General features: G+C 37.5%; 2 protein-coding genes and 1 long non-coding RNA gene across 5 annotated transcripts; 1 reads left to right on the top strand and 2 right to left on the bottom strand.

The window, feature by feature from the left end:
* Positions 1-878: 878 nt before the first annotated feature.
* Positions 879-5,421, bottom strand: LOC113039402 (deoxyribonuclease gamma-like). The gene is made up of 10 exons (XM_026197299.1): positions 5,400-5,421; positions 3,786-3,871; positions 3,522-3,610; positions 3,358-3,444; positions 2,274-2,386; positions 1,883-1,995; positions 1,524-1,681; positions 1,352-1,448; positions 1,169-1,220; positions 879-1,072 (listed from the first exon to the last, which is right to left on the bottom strand). The coding sequence occupies exons 2-10, from the start codon at positions 3,864-3,866 to the stop codon at positions 1,068-1,070; spliced, it is 795 nt and encodes a 264-aa protein (XP_026053084.1). The 5' UTR covers positions 3,867-3,871; positions 5,400-5,421; the 3' UTR covers positions 879-1,067.
* Positions 5,422-5,604: 183 nt separating this feature from the next.
* Positions 5,605-12,613, top strand: LOC113039401 (deoxyribonuclease gamma-like). Of its 3 annotated transcripts, none has more exons than XM_026197298.1 (9): positions 5,605-5,612; positions 8,158-8,247; positions 8,337-8,431; positions 8,519-8,605; positions 8,783-8,895; positions 9,219-9,331; positions 9,546-9,703; positions 12,102-12,198; positions 12,291-12,613. In XM_026197298.1, the coding sequence occupies exons 2-9, from the start codon at positions 8,167-8,169 to the stop codon at positions 12,396-12,398; spliced, it is 852 nt and encodes a 283-aa protein (XP_026053083.1). In that variant the 5' UTR covers positions 5,605-5,612; positions 8,158-8,166; the 3' UTR covers positions 12,399-12,613. The 3 variants fall into 3 exon arrangements, with proteins under 3 accessions (XP_026053083.1, XP_026053081.1, XP_026053082.1); XM_026197296.1 differs by lacking the exon at positions 5,605-5,612 and adding an exon at positions 7,438-7,601; XM_026197297.1 differs by lacking the exon at positions 5,605-5,612 and adding an exon at positions 7,438-7,632.
* Positions 12,614-12,781: 168 nt separating this feature from the next.
* On the bottom strand, positions 12,782-13,528 carry LOC113040631 (uncharacterized). Its single transcript, XR_003275263.1, has 3 exons — positions 13,389-13,528; positions 13,061-13,277; positions 12,782-12,965 (listed from the first exon to the last, which is right to left on the bottom strand). It is a non-coding gene; the product is annotated as an uncharacterized LOC113040631 (long non-coding RNA).
* Positions 13,529-17,781: the final 4,253 nt, after the last annotated feature.

The following is a 17,781-nucleotide window of genomic DNA, read 5'->3' as shown; positions in this document are numbered from 1 at the left end:
GCGGCCTTTGGCTGATTATGCATTAAATCACGCGATCGCATAATTGCGTTTTTCTGGAGGGACTGGTCTTATGGTCTTAAGTGATGCGAAGATAAGGTTTGAGCATGTACACTCAATAGCTGAGCGAGAGCAGAGCCCATTCATAAAAGAATGAAGTATTTTAAAAAGGACACATCCAGTTTTTTGTGAGTGAAGGAAATCCGCTTGTGAGTGGAGAGATTTGTTATACATCACGTTATAGAAACCACCTAAAAGTATGTATAAAGAGAAGAATGCACATATTAGGAACTGCCATGACCAGATACAGTTAGAAATTTATTAAAAACAAGCCTATAGCAAGACATGGTGGGTTAGCCGCACATCCTGATTTTGCTGAGTTAGATGTGTTCATAGGTCAATATTTTTTGTTGACCCTGGAACAACATTTTACTCCAAAAATATATTCTTGACCATATCCCTACACCTAAACCTAACCTTAATCATGAGTAATCCCTAAAATCAGAGGAAATGATAGATGAATGACACTGATGTGCAATCACCAAACAGTGATTGTAAGCGTAAACTTCACAAAATCTATAAACTTGTTCTTCATGTCTTGTTCTTGGTTAATCACAATGTTGTTCCAGGGTCAACAAAGATGTTGTCCCAGGAACATGTCTCACTTGGCAAAATCAGGTTCTGCGGGTTGGCCAGCCAAATTTCAAGGGGGGCCAGTGCCACTTTTTTTTTCTTCTTTTTTTCTTCCATATAAAGAGATGGAATGAAGAAGTCTGGAAAGAGATGTATATTTTCTTGCCGTTCAAACCACCTTATGATTTGGGTCCACAGGATTATTGTAAACAATAATTAAAACACTTGTAAAGAAAGTTTGGAATGACTGAGTCCGATTTCAGATGTTTAATGTCTTCGAGTGTGAAACATTAATGTGACATTCAAAACAACTGTACAGTATCCAAGCATTTCAACATGTAACCATGACCAGAAGTGTTCATAATAGCTTATCCATCTTTATATACAGATAGTCATAGTTTTTCATGTCCATATGATGTTCAGTTAAGCCTTTCCATTTAACCTAAACAGAAAAAAAATCGTATGTTATTGTTTCTCTCTGTCATCTGTTTTCAATCACTGTTCTGCTGTTCATGTGTCTTATGTTTACGCTGCTTACGTTTTCTCTTCAGTTCCACCTCCACTGGATAGTGGTCACTCACTTTCAGCGCCTGTGAAGACATTAAATCTGTGTTTTAAAAATACTAAACTCATTCTGTAAACTAAATGTACAGTAACAACTCATGTCTTTATGGTAAGTGTGATTAAATATCAGTTCAAATGTAAAATGATTCTCGTTTACCTCCTCATCCGTCAGTTTGTAGGCCTTCTGGAAGTTGAATGGTTTTGCAGAGTTTGGAACAACAGCATCATACATATCGTCTCCATACACCACAATCCTGTGCATGAACATGTCATATTAATGAGAATGACTTCACATCATATTTGATTATTCTTTTAGAGTTATTAATTACCGGTCATAAGTGTTGTCATTTTTGGTGCTGGTTGTGGTGTCCTCGTCATCTGAGATCAGCCAATGGAAGTTCTTGTCACTCCTGATGCGGATTGTTTTCATTTTTTTATTGGACACGTAACTGCCGTCTGCATTGAAGTCCCCCAAAATCATGATGTTCTGTATGGATATGCACATGCTTTTGTTTTTAAACCATTCTTATATTACAAAATGTATGCTGTTTATAAATGCAATAAAGCATGGTATGTCATTATACATAATGAAAGTTTAAATCTCATCCTCATGTATTTCAATTAACAAATCCTGTCTCAACTAATGGATGATTGTCATAAAAGTCTTGTAGTTGTGCGTAATGTTTACATCGGTCTTCCATTTCGTCTTGACATCCTGAAACACGTCGTAAAGTTCGTCAAGCTCCTTCACTGAATCCTCAGGCTTGGTGTGGACGGGCATCAGCACCAAATCTTCCAACACTGTTGAGACATGAATAAGATTATTGATTACAATAACTGACCTCCACACACAGCATTTGTCATAGCCCAACCCAGAGATTAAATGATAAATTAGCCAGTGACATTTATGTGTAATTTGGTTTTAGCTGTTAATTGCATGAACTTGGAATTAAGTTATCACAAAGAAACAAAGACAAACATACTTCCTTATAGACTAAGCTCATAGTCACGCCCAGTAAAATTACACTGTGCATTAAAATCACGAGACTGTTGCACCCATGTAATATGCTGTACTTCACCTGTATTATGACATTTGAATCGCAGAATATAAGGTTCTCTGGCAAAAGCATCTTCATCTCCAGGCTGATTGTCTTCGTATTGGTAAGACCCGACCAAATCCACCAAGTCATCCCTTCATATTGAAAACAGACCGTGTAGATAAGTACAATGAATAAATAAATAAAACGGATAGTCTTTAAATATTTACATTTTAATTTGCACCATAAGGTCCACTTTTTCAAGTTTGTGTGCTAATACAATCTTAAAGTAATACGTCCCAAGAAACCATGGTTTACAGTGAATTTATAACAGCTAAGGGGTGTTGTAAGGCTAAAACCCACCTGTTATAAATTCTCTGTAAACCACGGCTTCACTGGGGTTATTGCTTTTATAAAATGGTTATTCCATGAATGTAGTAAGGTTTCACAGAATAAAACAGAGTAAATAATGTGTAATGATATAATTAAAACAGTATTCTTCCACAAAAGAATGTGTTCCTCAGAAACATTCATGGTTCCGACAGTGTGGTTGCTGAGCAACACAGAAGTAAACAAAGGTGTGTGTTTGTAGAGTAATTAACAACAGCTTGGAATGCGGCTCAACCAATCAGAATCAAGGACCGGAACTCTCAGTTTTATACATTTGTTTTTATGACCTTTTATCACCCTCTGTTTGATCTTTAGAACTAAACGGCCTGTTTTATTTTTATATAGTTGTTGTGTCTAGACTATGAAAACTATAACTAGAGAATGTCAAAGTGAATGGGCAGGGCAAGTATTTAAATTCAGAATTAGCACCACCAACACGTAAATATAGCACCATTAGGAAATGTTCTCTATAGGTCCCCTTAGAAACATCCCAACAACATTCTAGGAAGGTTAATCTCCAAATAGGGAACGTTCTCCATAGGTTCTCTTTAAGTTCGTTTCTGGTTACAAAAATGATCTACAGGGAACATTCTTACTTGGTCTCCCAAAAATAACCAAACAGGAACCAGATGGAAACATTAAGGGTATGTTCTATGTGTGCTGAACCCTCTAAAAAATTAAATATGGGTTCCATTCCAATTAAAAGTTGAATGCATCTCCAAAATTAGGCAGTTACCTGTAGAGGAACATGAACTGTTCTTTGTAATTGTCTCTTCCCAGGCGTGTGCTCATCTCCAGTGTGTAACGGTGTGTCTTGTTGAACCTGTTGATGAGCAGTCAGTCGTGGTTATTACTGTTATCTAACAGGGATTTTCAACAAAAAAAACCTGTTTGACTCACTTATTCAGCTCTTTGAGAAAATTATCCACTGCATCTCCGCTAGAATCCACCACCTCGAGAATAACAATAATATCATAGCGTGAAACGATCTGAAAAAAAGGGAGCAACGTAAAAACAAACCATTTAGCCTCATTGTCAACATACCGTGAGGGATTATCAGACGTCAAGGTAAATCTCATGAAACACACTCATTCAAGATGTCAAATGGGATGTTTTTGTGTGTATTTCTCATGACTCTGGACTTTAGGTGTGGCCAGGCCTTACCTTGATCAGTGTTTTCAGCACAAACGGATCGGAGAGTTTTGTTTTCCCAAATTTCTGGATGTTAAAAGAGGCGACCTTCATGATGCCTGTTCTTCATGAAATGAAAGAAACCAAATTAGAAGTTGAATAATGACACTTTCTGTAATAGAAATGCAAACCTACATTGAATGAAAAACAGTAGAGCTCATTTCAGGCTATGGCTATTGCATTTATTATGTTTTTACATTCATGAAAGACTTTATCATGCAATATAAAGTGAAACACACTTTTTTTATTTATTTATTTTTTTTTAGAAAGCTGTTGCTATTACCAGAATCTTTTTTAAGCCATTACAAGTGGAAGAACCTGTTTCAGTTTTTACTACGGGTTTGAGATCAGCAGACAAGATAATCTCTTCTTGAAATGGTCAAACAACAACTTAAAATGTTTCTTGTTGTAGAAATACAAAAAAGTGTAATTTGATTCAGCAGAGAAGGAAATCGACCACTAAACTGAGGCAGAAGAACATGTCTATTCATTCAAGATTCAAGAAAGGTCTGTGTGAGGCCATTTCAGGGACTTTTTGGTGTTGAGCCAATAATTGGTGCAGGGGGTCTTTATGCCCTGGGGGTTTCTCTGAATGGTGCAGAAATTAGTTCCAGAGCTCAGACATTGCTATTGTAAGTGCACATCAAAGCAGCAGAATCGCCCATACATTCAAGACACATATGGACGACATCTGTTGTGAACATGACACCACCACCTGAAACCTTATTTGTAACACTGGACCACAAAACCAGTCTTAAGTGTACATTTTTGAAAAATGAATAATTAAGCTTTCCGTTGATGTATTGTTTGTTAGGATTGGACAATATTTGACAGAGACACAACTATTTGAAAATCTGAAATCTGAAGGTGCAAAAATACTAAGAAAACTTTAAATTGTCCAAATGAATTCTTATCGATGCATTTTACTAATCAAAAATTAAGTTTTGATATATTTAAGGTAGAAAATGTACAAAATATCTTCATAAAACATGATCTTTACTTAATATCTTAATGATTCTTGTCATAAAAGAAAAATCTATAATTTTGACCAATACAATGTTTTTTTGTGTTTTGGCTACAAATATACCCCAGCAACTTTAGACCAGGGTCACATTTGTGACAATGGCTGAAGTTTAAATCCAAAGTAATGGACTTACAAAGTGTTTTCACATTCCACCCATTCAACACCAAACATGCAGAGACAAGTTTAGGGGCTTCATTTACATGATTTACAGTTGTGTGTGCGTGAGTGTGTGTGTGCGCGCGCCTTTTTGTTGTTTTTTCCGTTTTTTAATAGTTTTCCAAGTAACCTGGTAGGAATATAAAAAACACTAGAACCTTCTCATCAGACACTGTCTGGACACTTATAAAGCTATTTAAAAAATAATAATAAAATAAAGATTTAAAGAGTCAAAGAACAAAACTTAACCCACAACAAATATTTATTTTGCATTTAAATATATTTAGACTGCTGAGATGATCACATGCTGAGATTACATTGGATCCTTATCCAATACTATTTATAGACTTTTTAGAAAAATGGTACAAATTAAGACTCAAATACTACAAGAACTAAATGTAACTTACCCAAGCACTGGTCCAAAGATACTCTGAAGAAAACACAGACTGTATATATTCCTCAAATCACCTGCATTACTTATACTGGACACCTGTAACCTGATTGGCTAGACGCAGGAACCTGTAGAGTGATTTGGTCCAGCCCCAACTTGGACGTCCCTCCAAACAGCAAGAGTTCCTCCCTCTGGGCAAACACTGACTCGGAAGTGCTGGAGTGTACAGGTGAGTTCAGACAATACAACCATCCTCATTACAGCTAGAAACTAAATTACAATTGCATTTGAAGGTAGAAGATGAAGGAGACATTGTCCTGGACATGAGTTAAAGTGGCTATTGTAACACAATTATAACACAAGGTTAAATATTTCTCTACATAGATGTTATATTAGGTCCTTTCTGTGGTCCTAATTGTCGATGAGAAGGATTTCATGTTCAGACAATCCAGCTGTCTTGTTGCTTTTTCCACATGAAAAGCAGTGAAATATGACTACAGTTAAGCCCAGTGAGCCAAAAACAACATCACAGCTACATCAGGTTCAGAGGATTCGAGGAATTTAAAGAACAACAAAACATCATGTCAGAAAAATGGCGGGAAATGTACATTCAGGTTTCGATAGATAGATAGACAGACAGACAGACAGACAGACAGATAGATAGATTAATGTATAGCAAAATTATGTATAGCACATGTCTGAAATTATTTAAATACACAAGATTGCTGCCTAATTTTGCCTTGGGGAAATAAAGTCCAGTTCAGGTTTATACGTTTACTTTCTTGCAGATCTTCTCTCTGTACATTTGTTAAATCCAGTAGATTGCCATCAAAACATTGGATTCTAGGAATAATGTCTGGAAATGGTTTATTCAGGTTTTGATAGTGTAAGGGAGTTTACAGATACAACCCACGAACCATGATGAATGAAGACCAGAAGTCGGAGATGCAGTTAACTCTAGAAAACAGTTTGCAATTTTATCAGAAGAAGTCAGCTTTAACACTCGTGAGGAGTGCGTAGGTCTCTCTGCATTCACCCTTGTAAGAAAAAATGATAAGAATGTAGATGTTTATTGCAGCATGGCAGTGACAAACTGGGTTCAACGAAGTGGGAATGAACCAGTTTATTCTCTTCATGTAAAGAAAGTTGCTCCTGATCTAACAGCTGTGGTCTGTATGTTAATTAAGTTCTGACACCTCTTTGTCTGAGATAGTTTTGGGGCGTCCCACACCCGCTCCCATTCAACAGTTGATGACATTTGCTCAAGATGTGATCATCCCAAATGATTCAGTCAACTGTTAACTTTCTTCTTCTCTATAATATTTGAGCCATTTTGAGAAATGAGCATGATCAATCATTCTGGAGTGGATTATGGGTCGGGGCAGACAACAGTTTCTTACAATCTCAATACAACAGCAATTGAACTCCAACTGAGGTCACCGACTATGTCACTACTTTGGTGAAAAGGATACTGATTGGTTCAACTGTAGAAAAATGAGATTAGAGTTCACACGAAATGTCTCACACCCAAGACATATATCTGCCACCCAATACATCAGGGAGTTGGACGACGTCCAGCATTCCACCCTAAATGCTGTTATGAAAGCCCCCAGAGACTGGGACTGCACAGACAGATACCAACACACACGCATAGAGAATACACAACCCGTGTCCAACCCAAGATCTAATTAAGCTCCGAACTTTCCCAAGCATCCAGTACTTTTCATCAGCTAGAGGTTTCAGACAATAAACTTCTATACTATTCAAGTTTCTCATGGGGAAGCCCTTCAAATCATTCAATATTCTGAAGAATAATATTATTTAACAACAAAACACTCGAAATCGATATATATTGAAGCAGCAGTGCATTCCAGAATCCACCACTTCAACTGCAAATGCAAATTCAATCATAAAAAACTGTTTCTTTTGGCAGTCAGCTCAGTTGGTCTTCAGACCCATGCAGACCCTATGCGGTTACCTCCAGTCAAGCCGGCTATAAATTACTTCAGAAATAACTCTACAGAAGAGAAGATCTGTTTTTAATCTAGAGGCCTCTACTTCTCCATTTTACTAGACATCTGTGCGACAGAAACCCTATCTGATTTAAAAACAGGAAGTGGGCATGGCTTGTTTTCAAATGAGCAGGCATTAAATTATTTACTAGCTGTTTAACGTACGACACAGGAAAACGAGACTTCATAGATAAACAAAAGCTTCGGTAAGATACTTCATAGTACATAAAAGATTCGGTAAGAGCTGATTATTTATGTGTTTACTTCTAGAAAAATAAATGCAAATACATAAAAGCATTTCATTTATGTGTTATAACATGTTTGTAACTGATTCTTTTAACATTTAAACAAGATCGAAGATGAGTCTTGAGTGTGTTAATGGAGTTTTCACTTCATTCTGGTGCATTGAAGCTTCTTTCAATTCTTAGATGAATATATTTTATTAAAACTTTGTGTTGTTTTAAGAACATTGTTCAACATGTAACTGTCTGCGGTTTCCTTGCTGTCTCTGCCGGATCTGCTGTGGTCCTACATAATCTGACATGTCAGCTCTTTAGAAGATATAAGGGTTTCCTGTGTGCAAACAAGGCATCCTTCAATTGTCTGTTTAACTTCCCTTAGCGAACAGGAAAATGGTATAGAAATTCCTCTGATTTTAAGTTTGCATGAGGTACCCGAAACAGACCTGAAAACCTGAAGCCAGTCTGAAGTGTTGTTTTCGTTAAACTCGTATCACTTCATGATGGTTTACACTTTCTTAAGGTCGACACCATGAAGATCGCATCTTTTAACATCAGACGTATGGGTCCGAGTAAGCTGTCAGATAAAAACATAGTAAAATATCTCATTAAGGTGAGTTTATAATCTGACTGTGTAAGAAAATCACATAGTAAAATCCCAGAAGTATTTTTTTTTAAACAGATCACAATGCTCTTTCCTAGATCTTCTCGAGGTACAGTATAATCCTCCTTCTCGAGGTGGTGGACAAATCAGGCAAATCTTTAGACAAATTTCTGCAGGAGCTCAATAGCACCGGGTCTGTATGAACTTTCAGAGATTCTCTTCACCATCTGTTGCTCAAAAGCCTATAGAGTCTGCCCAAACTGAACGTTTTCTCCAACAGAGCTAATAAGAAACGTCCCTTCACGATGGTGGGAAGCTCCAGGCTGGGACGGACTCTTTATAAGGAACAGTTTGTCTGTTTCTACAGGTACAACATTCAGAAAATTTGTGTAAATTAGGTTTTCAGCATAAAAATTGGAACAAAATACTAAAGGAGCATATCATGCATTTCAAAATTGTGTAGCATTTTATACAGCTTACTAGATGTTTAATTATGTCATACATGTAGCATTGAAAAACTGTATTTTTCACTAATTTCTAATAGAGAAGATGAGGCCGAACTGGTCGACACATACCAATACGAAGACAATCAAGTGGGAGATGAGGATGCTTTCTCCCGAGAGCCCTTCATCTTGCGTTTCCGCTGTAAACACACAGGTAACCAACTTCTGTTAAACCTTGAAATGTCTGCACCAACTGGACTAAAAAATCCTCAGTGATAACATGACTTAGACTTCCCCCAAAATGAAAAGTCTGGACTCATTTACTCACCCTCGTATTGTCCTGTCCTGGAGCTTTTAACATTTTGACGAATGGGAACTGAAACTTCAAAAAATGTAAAACCACTGTAAAAGTGGTCTATACAACTTATTTGAGAAACTGACCAAAACTGAAGTCATTATTCATTTGTTCGTTGTAACTTTGCAACTTTGGCGGCTGACCACATGAGGTCAATTAATGTCATTTCTGGTCTCTTTCAGTGCTGAAAGATTTGGTGTTGATCCCCGTTCACACAAAGCCCAAAGACTCACAGAAGGAACTGGATGAACTTTATGACGTCTTTCTGGATGTCATGGATAAATGGAAAACGGATGTGAGTTTACTCCTAAGCACCCACAACACATCCCATAGGAAATATATAGTTCTGTTTGTATCAGGCAAATGAGTGAATGCACACATTCACAGGAATTGAGTGGGCTGACTTTAGTTTACCTAAAGTGGAGATAACTGTTCTTTTGCCCAGCTAAAATACACAAGCGAGTCAAACATTGACTAGAGTTTGAGAGAAAGCTCTAACTGTCCTACAGAACGTCATGATCCTTGGTGACTTCAACGCGGACGGTGCCTATGTCTCCAAGAAGAAGATGAAGACCATCAGGATCCGCAGCGATCCCAATTTCCACTGGCTGATTGGTGACGATGTGGACACCACAGTTATCCAGTCCAATGACTACACCTACGACAGGTGAGTTAAAGAAATGGTGCCAAAAACAGCAAATAGAGTCCCGAGTTATTTCTGATATAGTTCACACTCATGCACTACTTATGTATTCAGATCTTCCCCTTGGATGTGTTCATGGTAGACAGCTTCAAACTGCTGAAGCATGGTGCGATGTGACAAAACTCAAACACAGTGTAGACAGGGAATAGGCACAGTATTGAAAATGCGAGGCTGTGAAGGATAGACTAACAAGGCCAGACTTACTAACAGCTTGCACAATCAGGATTAACATTAGTGATGAATAAGGGTGCGCTTATTGCATATGCATTTGTAGGAGTTTCCCTTTCCAGTCACAAAATATATGGGAAGAGATTATTTTAAAGGGATAGTTCACCCCCCAAAAATCTGCCATTCATTACTCAACCTCATGTTGTTCCAAACCCGTTAGACCTTCATTCATCTTCAAAACACATATTAAGTAGGGTAGTAATGATTCACTCAACTCAAGATTTTATGTCCTTTTATTAGGCTATTGCTGCACGTTTCTTTATGAAATTTAAATATGACAAAACTAAATTGAAATGTTAAAACAAACCCCAAATCAAAATAAGTTACACAAATAAAATAAATCTTTTCATATAAAACAAATGTGCTCTTTCCATTTAAAATTGGAGGCAACCACTGCATTTCAATCATGATCCAAACAAAGATGCTGCATAGTAGTTTTTAATCTAAATTAGATTGTATAATTTTGAAATTGGAAGCAAAAACAGCATGGTCTGTTTTGTGAAACTATACATAAAACATATCTGAAGGAAACAGAAGTCAGTTCCCCTCAGATACATATTCCTATAATCTCCTACCATCAACTATATCACGATTTTTTATAGCATCTCAACTGATTTGAATTGTTCATCACATATTTGAATCGATTTTCAACCGGCTCGTGGTTCATCGTTACATCCCTAATATTAAGATCATTTTGATGAAATAGATAGCAAAGGAACTACCACATTCAAGGCAAAGAAACAAAGTAAGGACATCTTTAAAAACAGTCCAGTGACATCAGTGGTGCAACTTTAATTTGATAAATCTAGGAGAATAATTTTTATGTGAAAAGAAAACAAAAATACAGACTTTATTCAACAAATTCTTCTTTTCCTGTCAGTTTCCACAACAAAGTATTCCCGTAGCTTTATAAAATTAGAGTTAATCCACCAATATCACATGGACTATTTATATTTAAATGATGTCCTTACGACCTTTCTGGGCATTTAACATGGTAGCTCCCTTACTGTCTATGCAGGGTCAAAAAGCTCTCGGATTTCATCAAAAATCTTATGAATGAAGGTCTTAGGGGTTTCAAATGACATATGGGTGAATAAGGACAGAATTTAACATTTTCAGGAAACTATCCCTTTAAATAAATTACACAAGTGTATTTTGTACATATGCAGTATGTAGTATGCCTGTGAAGTATCTTTTGCAGTAGTTTGTGTTGGTCATTCTGGAAATGCACTGACCGCGTCTGTGTTCTTTAATTTGCCCATCCATCTGTTAGTAGATCACCCGCAGATATTTGCACTCCCATTAGCGTTTTTATTGGGAATGTGCTCTCACGCTAATTTGCCGTTTAGTAAATCTGGCCTACAGTCTGTACAAAAGCACGCATTGTATAAAGTTCCTAGATCGGAGGATTCTAGAATCCTAGAATTCGCGGAATCTTTTGTCCACTGAACGTTTTTTTTTTTTTAAGAGATTTCATCATCTGAACAATTGGTATGTTGTTAAATAACGTTACATGCCATTGACCACACAGGATTTCTGTCCCCTACAGCGTCCTCTTCCTTCCTGTCAGCAACTAAACATTGAGATACCTTGACTAAAGTTATATTGTCTGTTGTCAGAAGTAGCACAATAGCCTTGAGTACATTGGATATATTGTAGAACAGGGCATTGGTTTTCTGTCAAGGACTCATTTGTTGTAGACAGAAAATATGAAGTTCTATGGACTTTTGTCGAATAGCGTTATGCAAATCAGATCCAGCGTAGACAATGCTTTAGATGAATGTGAAATAATTACTATTAATAAAAAGATGAGCAAACCATTGCTCGGATGTATTTAGAAGCCATAGATGGTTTTCAACTAAAAGTGCAAAACGTTTAAAAATGCAAACGGGAAAACTGAATTTCGGGGACCTGAAAGTGCAAACTTTTGAAAATGGGTTTCAAATTCCAAGTTTTGGAAAACAATACTGTAATTAACTTTTTTTTTAATGGATCCGTGTACACAGAAGTCTTAAAAAATGCCAAGGAAAACTTTCAGTATTGGTACATTGCTGTTGTGTAACCATACCTTGAAAGGACAGGTCAGTCTGCCACTCAAGCTTTGGAAAATGTTGATGGCAAATATTTTTTGTAGGATTGTGGTCTATAAGGACGACATGTTAAAAGCTATTGTTCCAAGATCTGCGAAACCTTTCAACTTCCAGGAAGCCTACAAACTTTCAGATGAAACTGTGAGTATACTACACAAGTCATTTTTTCTTATAAATTTGAGGTTCACACACAGATTAGAAAATAATATATTAATATGATTAATCTTCGGCAGGCCCTGGACATCAGTGATCATTACCCAGTGGAGGTGAGTCTGAAGAAATCAACTGCGGCAAAGACCAGCAGCAAAACCAAAACCAAAACCCAGAAACGCAAAGCATGATGGGATGCCAATGCACACTGTATGGGATTTTAACTTTTAACTCTTTACTACCTCTTTATAAGATTATTCAGGCATTAAATTAATTTTAAATCAGCTATCTTTTCATGCTAATTCATTGTAATAGACTTTTTTAAATATAGTTCACATGCTTATAAATGAATCTGAAATTTGAAATGACTGTGAAATCTCAAAATAAACTTTTAATTTTTCATTTATTTAATGTCATTTTTTCCAACAAGTTTATTATGTTATGCCTAAAGTGTTAATAAATGTGTTAGTTTGCACAGCTGGATACAACCACTAATTGGTAGCACATTAATAATAAAAAAATTATATTTAAACACAGGAACTACTGTATTGTACAAGCATTAAAAATTGGCAGACAAACAAGCGATAAATGCCAAACCACTGCTATTGGGTAAAAATCATGCATCAAGCGCCTTTAGCAAACTCAAATTTAGCTTGTGGCAACAAGCATGACAAGTCAGTAAACATGGACATCAGCTTCTGCATTACCAAAGAGAGATCAATTACAGCAGTCCACTTACCCTCAAGGAATCAAGCAACCTTCATTAACAAGAAATCATTCAAAAAAGAGATTAACTGTGCAAGAAGTCTTAAAGATCAAGTAGAACAATTAGGTAACAAATGGATGTTTGTACCAGGTGGTCATAAGAAAGTCTGTAGATGTGTGTAATCCTCCAATAGTCCATCTCAGCAGATCCATGTAGAGTAGATCACGATTGAAAGAAAAAAATAACACAGCTTCTCCTTTCCTTCCTGACATCTGGGCATATACTGTATAGTATGTGGGACTGATCTTGAATAGAGCCATTCAAAAAACTGCGAGCCAGGTGTTTGGACACATCTGAAGATTGGCTGAGATTGGTTGAATCATGAAGATGCAAGAAAAGATCAAACAGAAAAAAGGAAACAAACATTAACTCTCTTTATTGTTGATAAAGAATAGTAAAATGTGTGTAAACTCACCGATTAAGGAGGGGATCAAGTCCATCGATGAACATCTCTTCTAATTTGGACTCACTAACTTTGCCTACCGTTCATTTATCAAAGAACAATTAGTAGATTAAAGGGTTAATACTTTGTGAATAAATCAGGAATATTTTGCACAAAACAGGCTACACTATTAAGAGGAAGCGGCATGATTAAAAATGTTAGACATTGCTACTAATTCAAAACATTTAGAAAAGCATCTACATACATTAACAAGTAGCGATCAGAATAATAAAAAGAATTTACAATTAATTCTACCACAATTAATAATTTTCTATATCCTATTTCATTTAACTGACTTGGTTTGTTAGTGATTTCATAACGGCTTATTTTAGTATTTGATTAGATCGATTCTAACTACTCATAAATGTAGTTTTTGTTTTGTCCCTTTTATGAAATATTTGTAGTAACAGATCCCAATTCGCTAGTTGCGTTGTACTGCGTGTTTTATGTTGCAGTTCAATTGTGTTATTCTGCTCTCATTTGTGGCCCAGCAGTGCACAACACAATGCAATAAAAAAAAACATTAGCTCGCAACACAATAAAACAAAAACAAAACACAAACTCACAATACAACGCAATTAAAAAAAGCAAACATGAGCTTACAACACAAGGCAATTAAGCCACAAAACAACGGAAATGCTCCGTAATTGATTTTTAAATGAACAACGTTGTTTTAACTGAATGTTTTGATATCCTGGTAATCTTAATATATTGATGAATTGAGCAGTAAATAAATCAATATTATTTTTGATTTGGACTAAAGACTCAAATCCAAAGAGATATTCTTTATAAGAGACTCTGCCACGTCCCCCTGAAATGGCTTGTTCAAACATGTCTATGTCACTATGTGGAAATATTCATGCAATGCCGCCCAAATGTATCCGCAGAAAAGAAGGCGCGGTTTCAGTAACACAGTTAGTGTTGACGCAGCCATGTCAGGGAGATGCTGTGTGTATCTAGGCAAAGCAAAAGCACTTAATTTGGTCTTCAGAAAGTAGATGCACTTAGGAATTTTTAAGATTACTTACAACAGAACAGCAATGCATTTTATGGATGACCATTTCGTAAACCTTGCAGAGGAGGTAATTATGATTTTGCTACGACAATCTGGCGCTTCTGAATCAGCTACTGGAAGTATGTTTTGTTATTAAGTATTTTATATTGAATGTTTAAATGCAGAGTTTTGCCCATCGCGTGGACTGGGTACTGCAAACCGGGTCAGTTGGCCAATCAGAGCATACTGCGCTTGTCAGACGCAGGGACTTTGTAGAAAATGACGCGTTTGAGAGGCAGGGAATTGAGGACCTACAATAATGTACATTATTTGAAAAATAATGTTTTTTATTTTTTAATTAAAGCACGTCAACATATTCTGGTACACCAAATAATGATCTATAAAACCAGCATACGACCCCTTTAAAAAAAAAAAAAAAAAACCTTTACAGCTTGGTTCGAAAAATTATTTTTGGTCTATAAAGCTAATTTTATCTATCATGACAACTGAGAGGGGGGTAAACATTTTTTATAACTCATCCATTTAAATTATATTAAGCCTCAAAGTTTTATGCATAATTAAGGGCGTGGCCACTTGAGTGACAGGTGGATTGCTGCTGCTGACACTTCAGTAGAGCTAGGAAGGGCGTGGCTTCAGCAACCAGCTCCCACCTTTTTGCCCATTTTCGATTATCCAGGAGTGACACACGGTGGCGAACTGCCAAGATGGCGACGGTTGGCTCCGCCTACTTTAGTCTTAAAAAAACGGACTTCGGAAACCTACGGTGATGTCATGGACACTATGTCCATGTTTTTATACAGTCTATGATTTGGTCACTCAAGCTCTGCTCTAGCACCCAATTGCCCATTTCTGCAGACCAACTGCCCCCTAGTGTATGGGAGCATTTCTGTGGTGTTGTATCTTAATTTTGTTGTGTTGAGAGCTTATGTTTGCTTTATTAATTGCGTTGTGTTATGCACCACTTGGCCATCGTACATTACTAATTTCATTCTCCAATTCTGTGTATTGTTTTTCTTGTGTTTGATCCTAGTGCACACTAGACTCAAAATCCTAGGACTTAGGCGTTCACTCTGTCTCATTCTCACTGCTGCTATCTGGGCAATGCCAGCTGGTGAAACAGTCACGCTTGGGAACAAAGCACAGTGGCACATCACAAGTCACACACATGACTGGAGTTTTGTAGCAGCAAATTCTGCATTTTCGTCTTCCAATGCTGCTATCTCCACTGATGTACTTGGGCAAATGGGAGTAAGGGGTAAGAGTGGGGGGTATATGTCTGGGGGGGGATAAAGGTGCTGTTCCTCCAAGCTCTTCAACAAGTGTCTCCCGGAAGGCTTTTTGAGTCAGAGGCTTCTGGTTATTCATCTTGGCCATGTGCTGGTGCAAAATGAAGGAATTGACCACAGCGATGTCCACAAAGTGGTAAAAAAAGGACCGATACCACCTTCTTGTTTTATGTAAAACTGTGTAAAATGAAATCAGTGCGTCAGACAGATCCACTCCTCCCATGTGCCTGGAATGAATGAAACATTAATTATAAGATGCCTAATATAAAAGGTATAACTTCAAACCAGTGAATAAAATCTACTAACTTGTTGTAATCCAACACTGCGCCTGGAACGGGGAAATCCTGAATGGCCCAAACTCCATCGGTTCCTTTCACGTTCCTCTTAATGGAGTCCCCATTAAAGGCTTTATGAAAGGTTGAGCACATCAGCACGTCCCTCCTGTCCTTCCACTCAACAAACAGCAGATTGTCTTCCCTAAACCAGCGAATATTGCCACGAGGAGCCACTGTCTTTAAGTGGCCAATGCGGTTTGCGCGAACGGTGCCACAAGCCCAGATCTTTTTTTGCAGCAGGTCTCTGAAGAGCTTGGGACTGGTGTAGAAGTTGTCAACAAACAGCTTGTAGCCGCTTCCCAACAACTTTTCATTTGCCCAGACTCATGACAGAGTCATAACTAATGCCTTTGCTCTTCTCTGCACAGATCTTTCCTTCATAGATGAAGAAGTCCCAAGTGTAACCACAGAGGGAATCTGCCAATACAAAAAGTTTGTACCCCATTTTGTAGGTTTGTTTTTCATGTACTGTTTGAGTCCATTTTTAGCCTTCGATGCCACCATTCGTTCATCAATGGAGATGTTCTGAGAGGGATGGAAAGAGGCTTTGCAGGCGTCCCTCATGTCCTGGTACAGCGGTTTGATCTTACACAGGCGGTCGTATTCAGGTGTTCCTCTCTTCTTATCATTCTCTGCATCCACTTTGGGATCACTAAGATGAAGAGCTTTACTGATGGTCATAAACTTCCTGCCAGACATGATCTGAGTTGGATAGGGAAGATTATATATTTTAGACTTCCTCCAATAGTCTGTCAGTTTGAAGCATTTCAGCAAACCCATGTAAATCACCAGTGCTATGAACGACCTCAGATCTTCAAGTGAAATGTCCTCCCATTGCTTCTTCGAGCCTTCCTGGCGCATGGCTCCATATGCATTTGAGTTTGCTAAAATTGTCCGCATGACTGTTTTTGAAAAGAACAACTCAAAATACTGCCGAGGACTGCATGTTGCAGTGGAGACCAACCGTGGGCCGGGTTTTTGTTTAGGTCTGAATATTGGCTGTGTCGGCTCAACATCAGGCTCATCTGCACTTTTCCACTTCTGTTCTAAGATGCTCAAGGAAAAAGGTAGGGATCGACTCACACTGCTTTTCCTACCTTTGCTTTTGCCACTTTGCACAGAGGAAGGTGTTCCGGATCGGCTAGACTTTGCTGGGGATGGTGATACGGAAGACAGTCCGGATCTCTTCTTCTTTTGTGGAGTGACCTCTGGATTCCAGTCATCATCACCAGAGGCATCTGTAAACCTGTTGCATGAGGTAAAAAAAAATAAATAAAAATCCAATATTTCAAACACACTGCCCCATGCAATAACAAATGTGAGTAACACATTTGTGCATTTTTTTTATACATGTCTATATCTATTTCACGTTTGTGCCTTACGTGTGCGATACAGATCACAGCACCAAAAAAAGCGAAATCGTTTTATGAGCACGCGCGACTATAATAGGCCTATCACAAAAATGCAGTGATTAAATTACACTTGAACGGTCCGCCTACTCTGTGGATTTAAAACACTAGTGCGGCACTTAATAAACACCTCGACATATACTGTTTACATTTCTGGATGACACACCCAGGTCCTCGGTCTCTTTTGTCGATCTGATATGCATTAAGTACCAGGGATAGGAACGAGAATATATGCTGCAACATATAATCGCGTTTTCAAAGCGTTTTTATTTTTTATGGTTATAGAAAATCATATTCACGCTCTAAACATGTTCAGATGCT

The sequence above is a fragment of the Carassius auratus genome, chromosome 22 (assembly GCF_003368295.1).
Source record: "Carassius auratus strain Wakin chromosome 22, ASM336829v1, whole genome shotgun sequence".
Taxonomy (NCBI): domain Eukaryota; kingdom Metazoa; phylum Chordata; class Actinopteri; order Cypriniformes; family Cyprinidae; genus Carassius; species Carassius auratus.
Note: the sequence above shows the minus strand (reverse complement) of the source record. Positions and strands in the feature narration are given on the sequence as shown.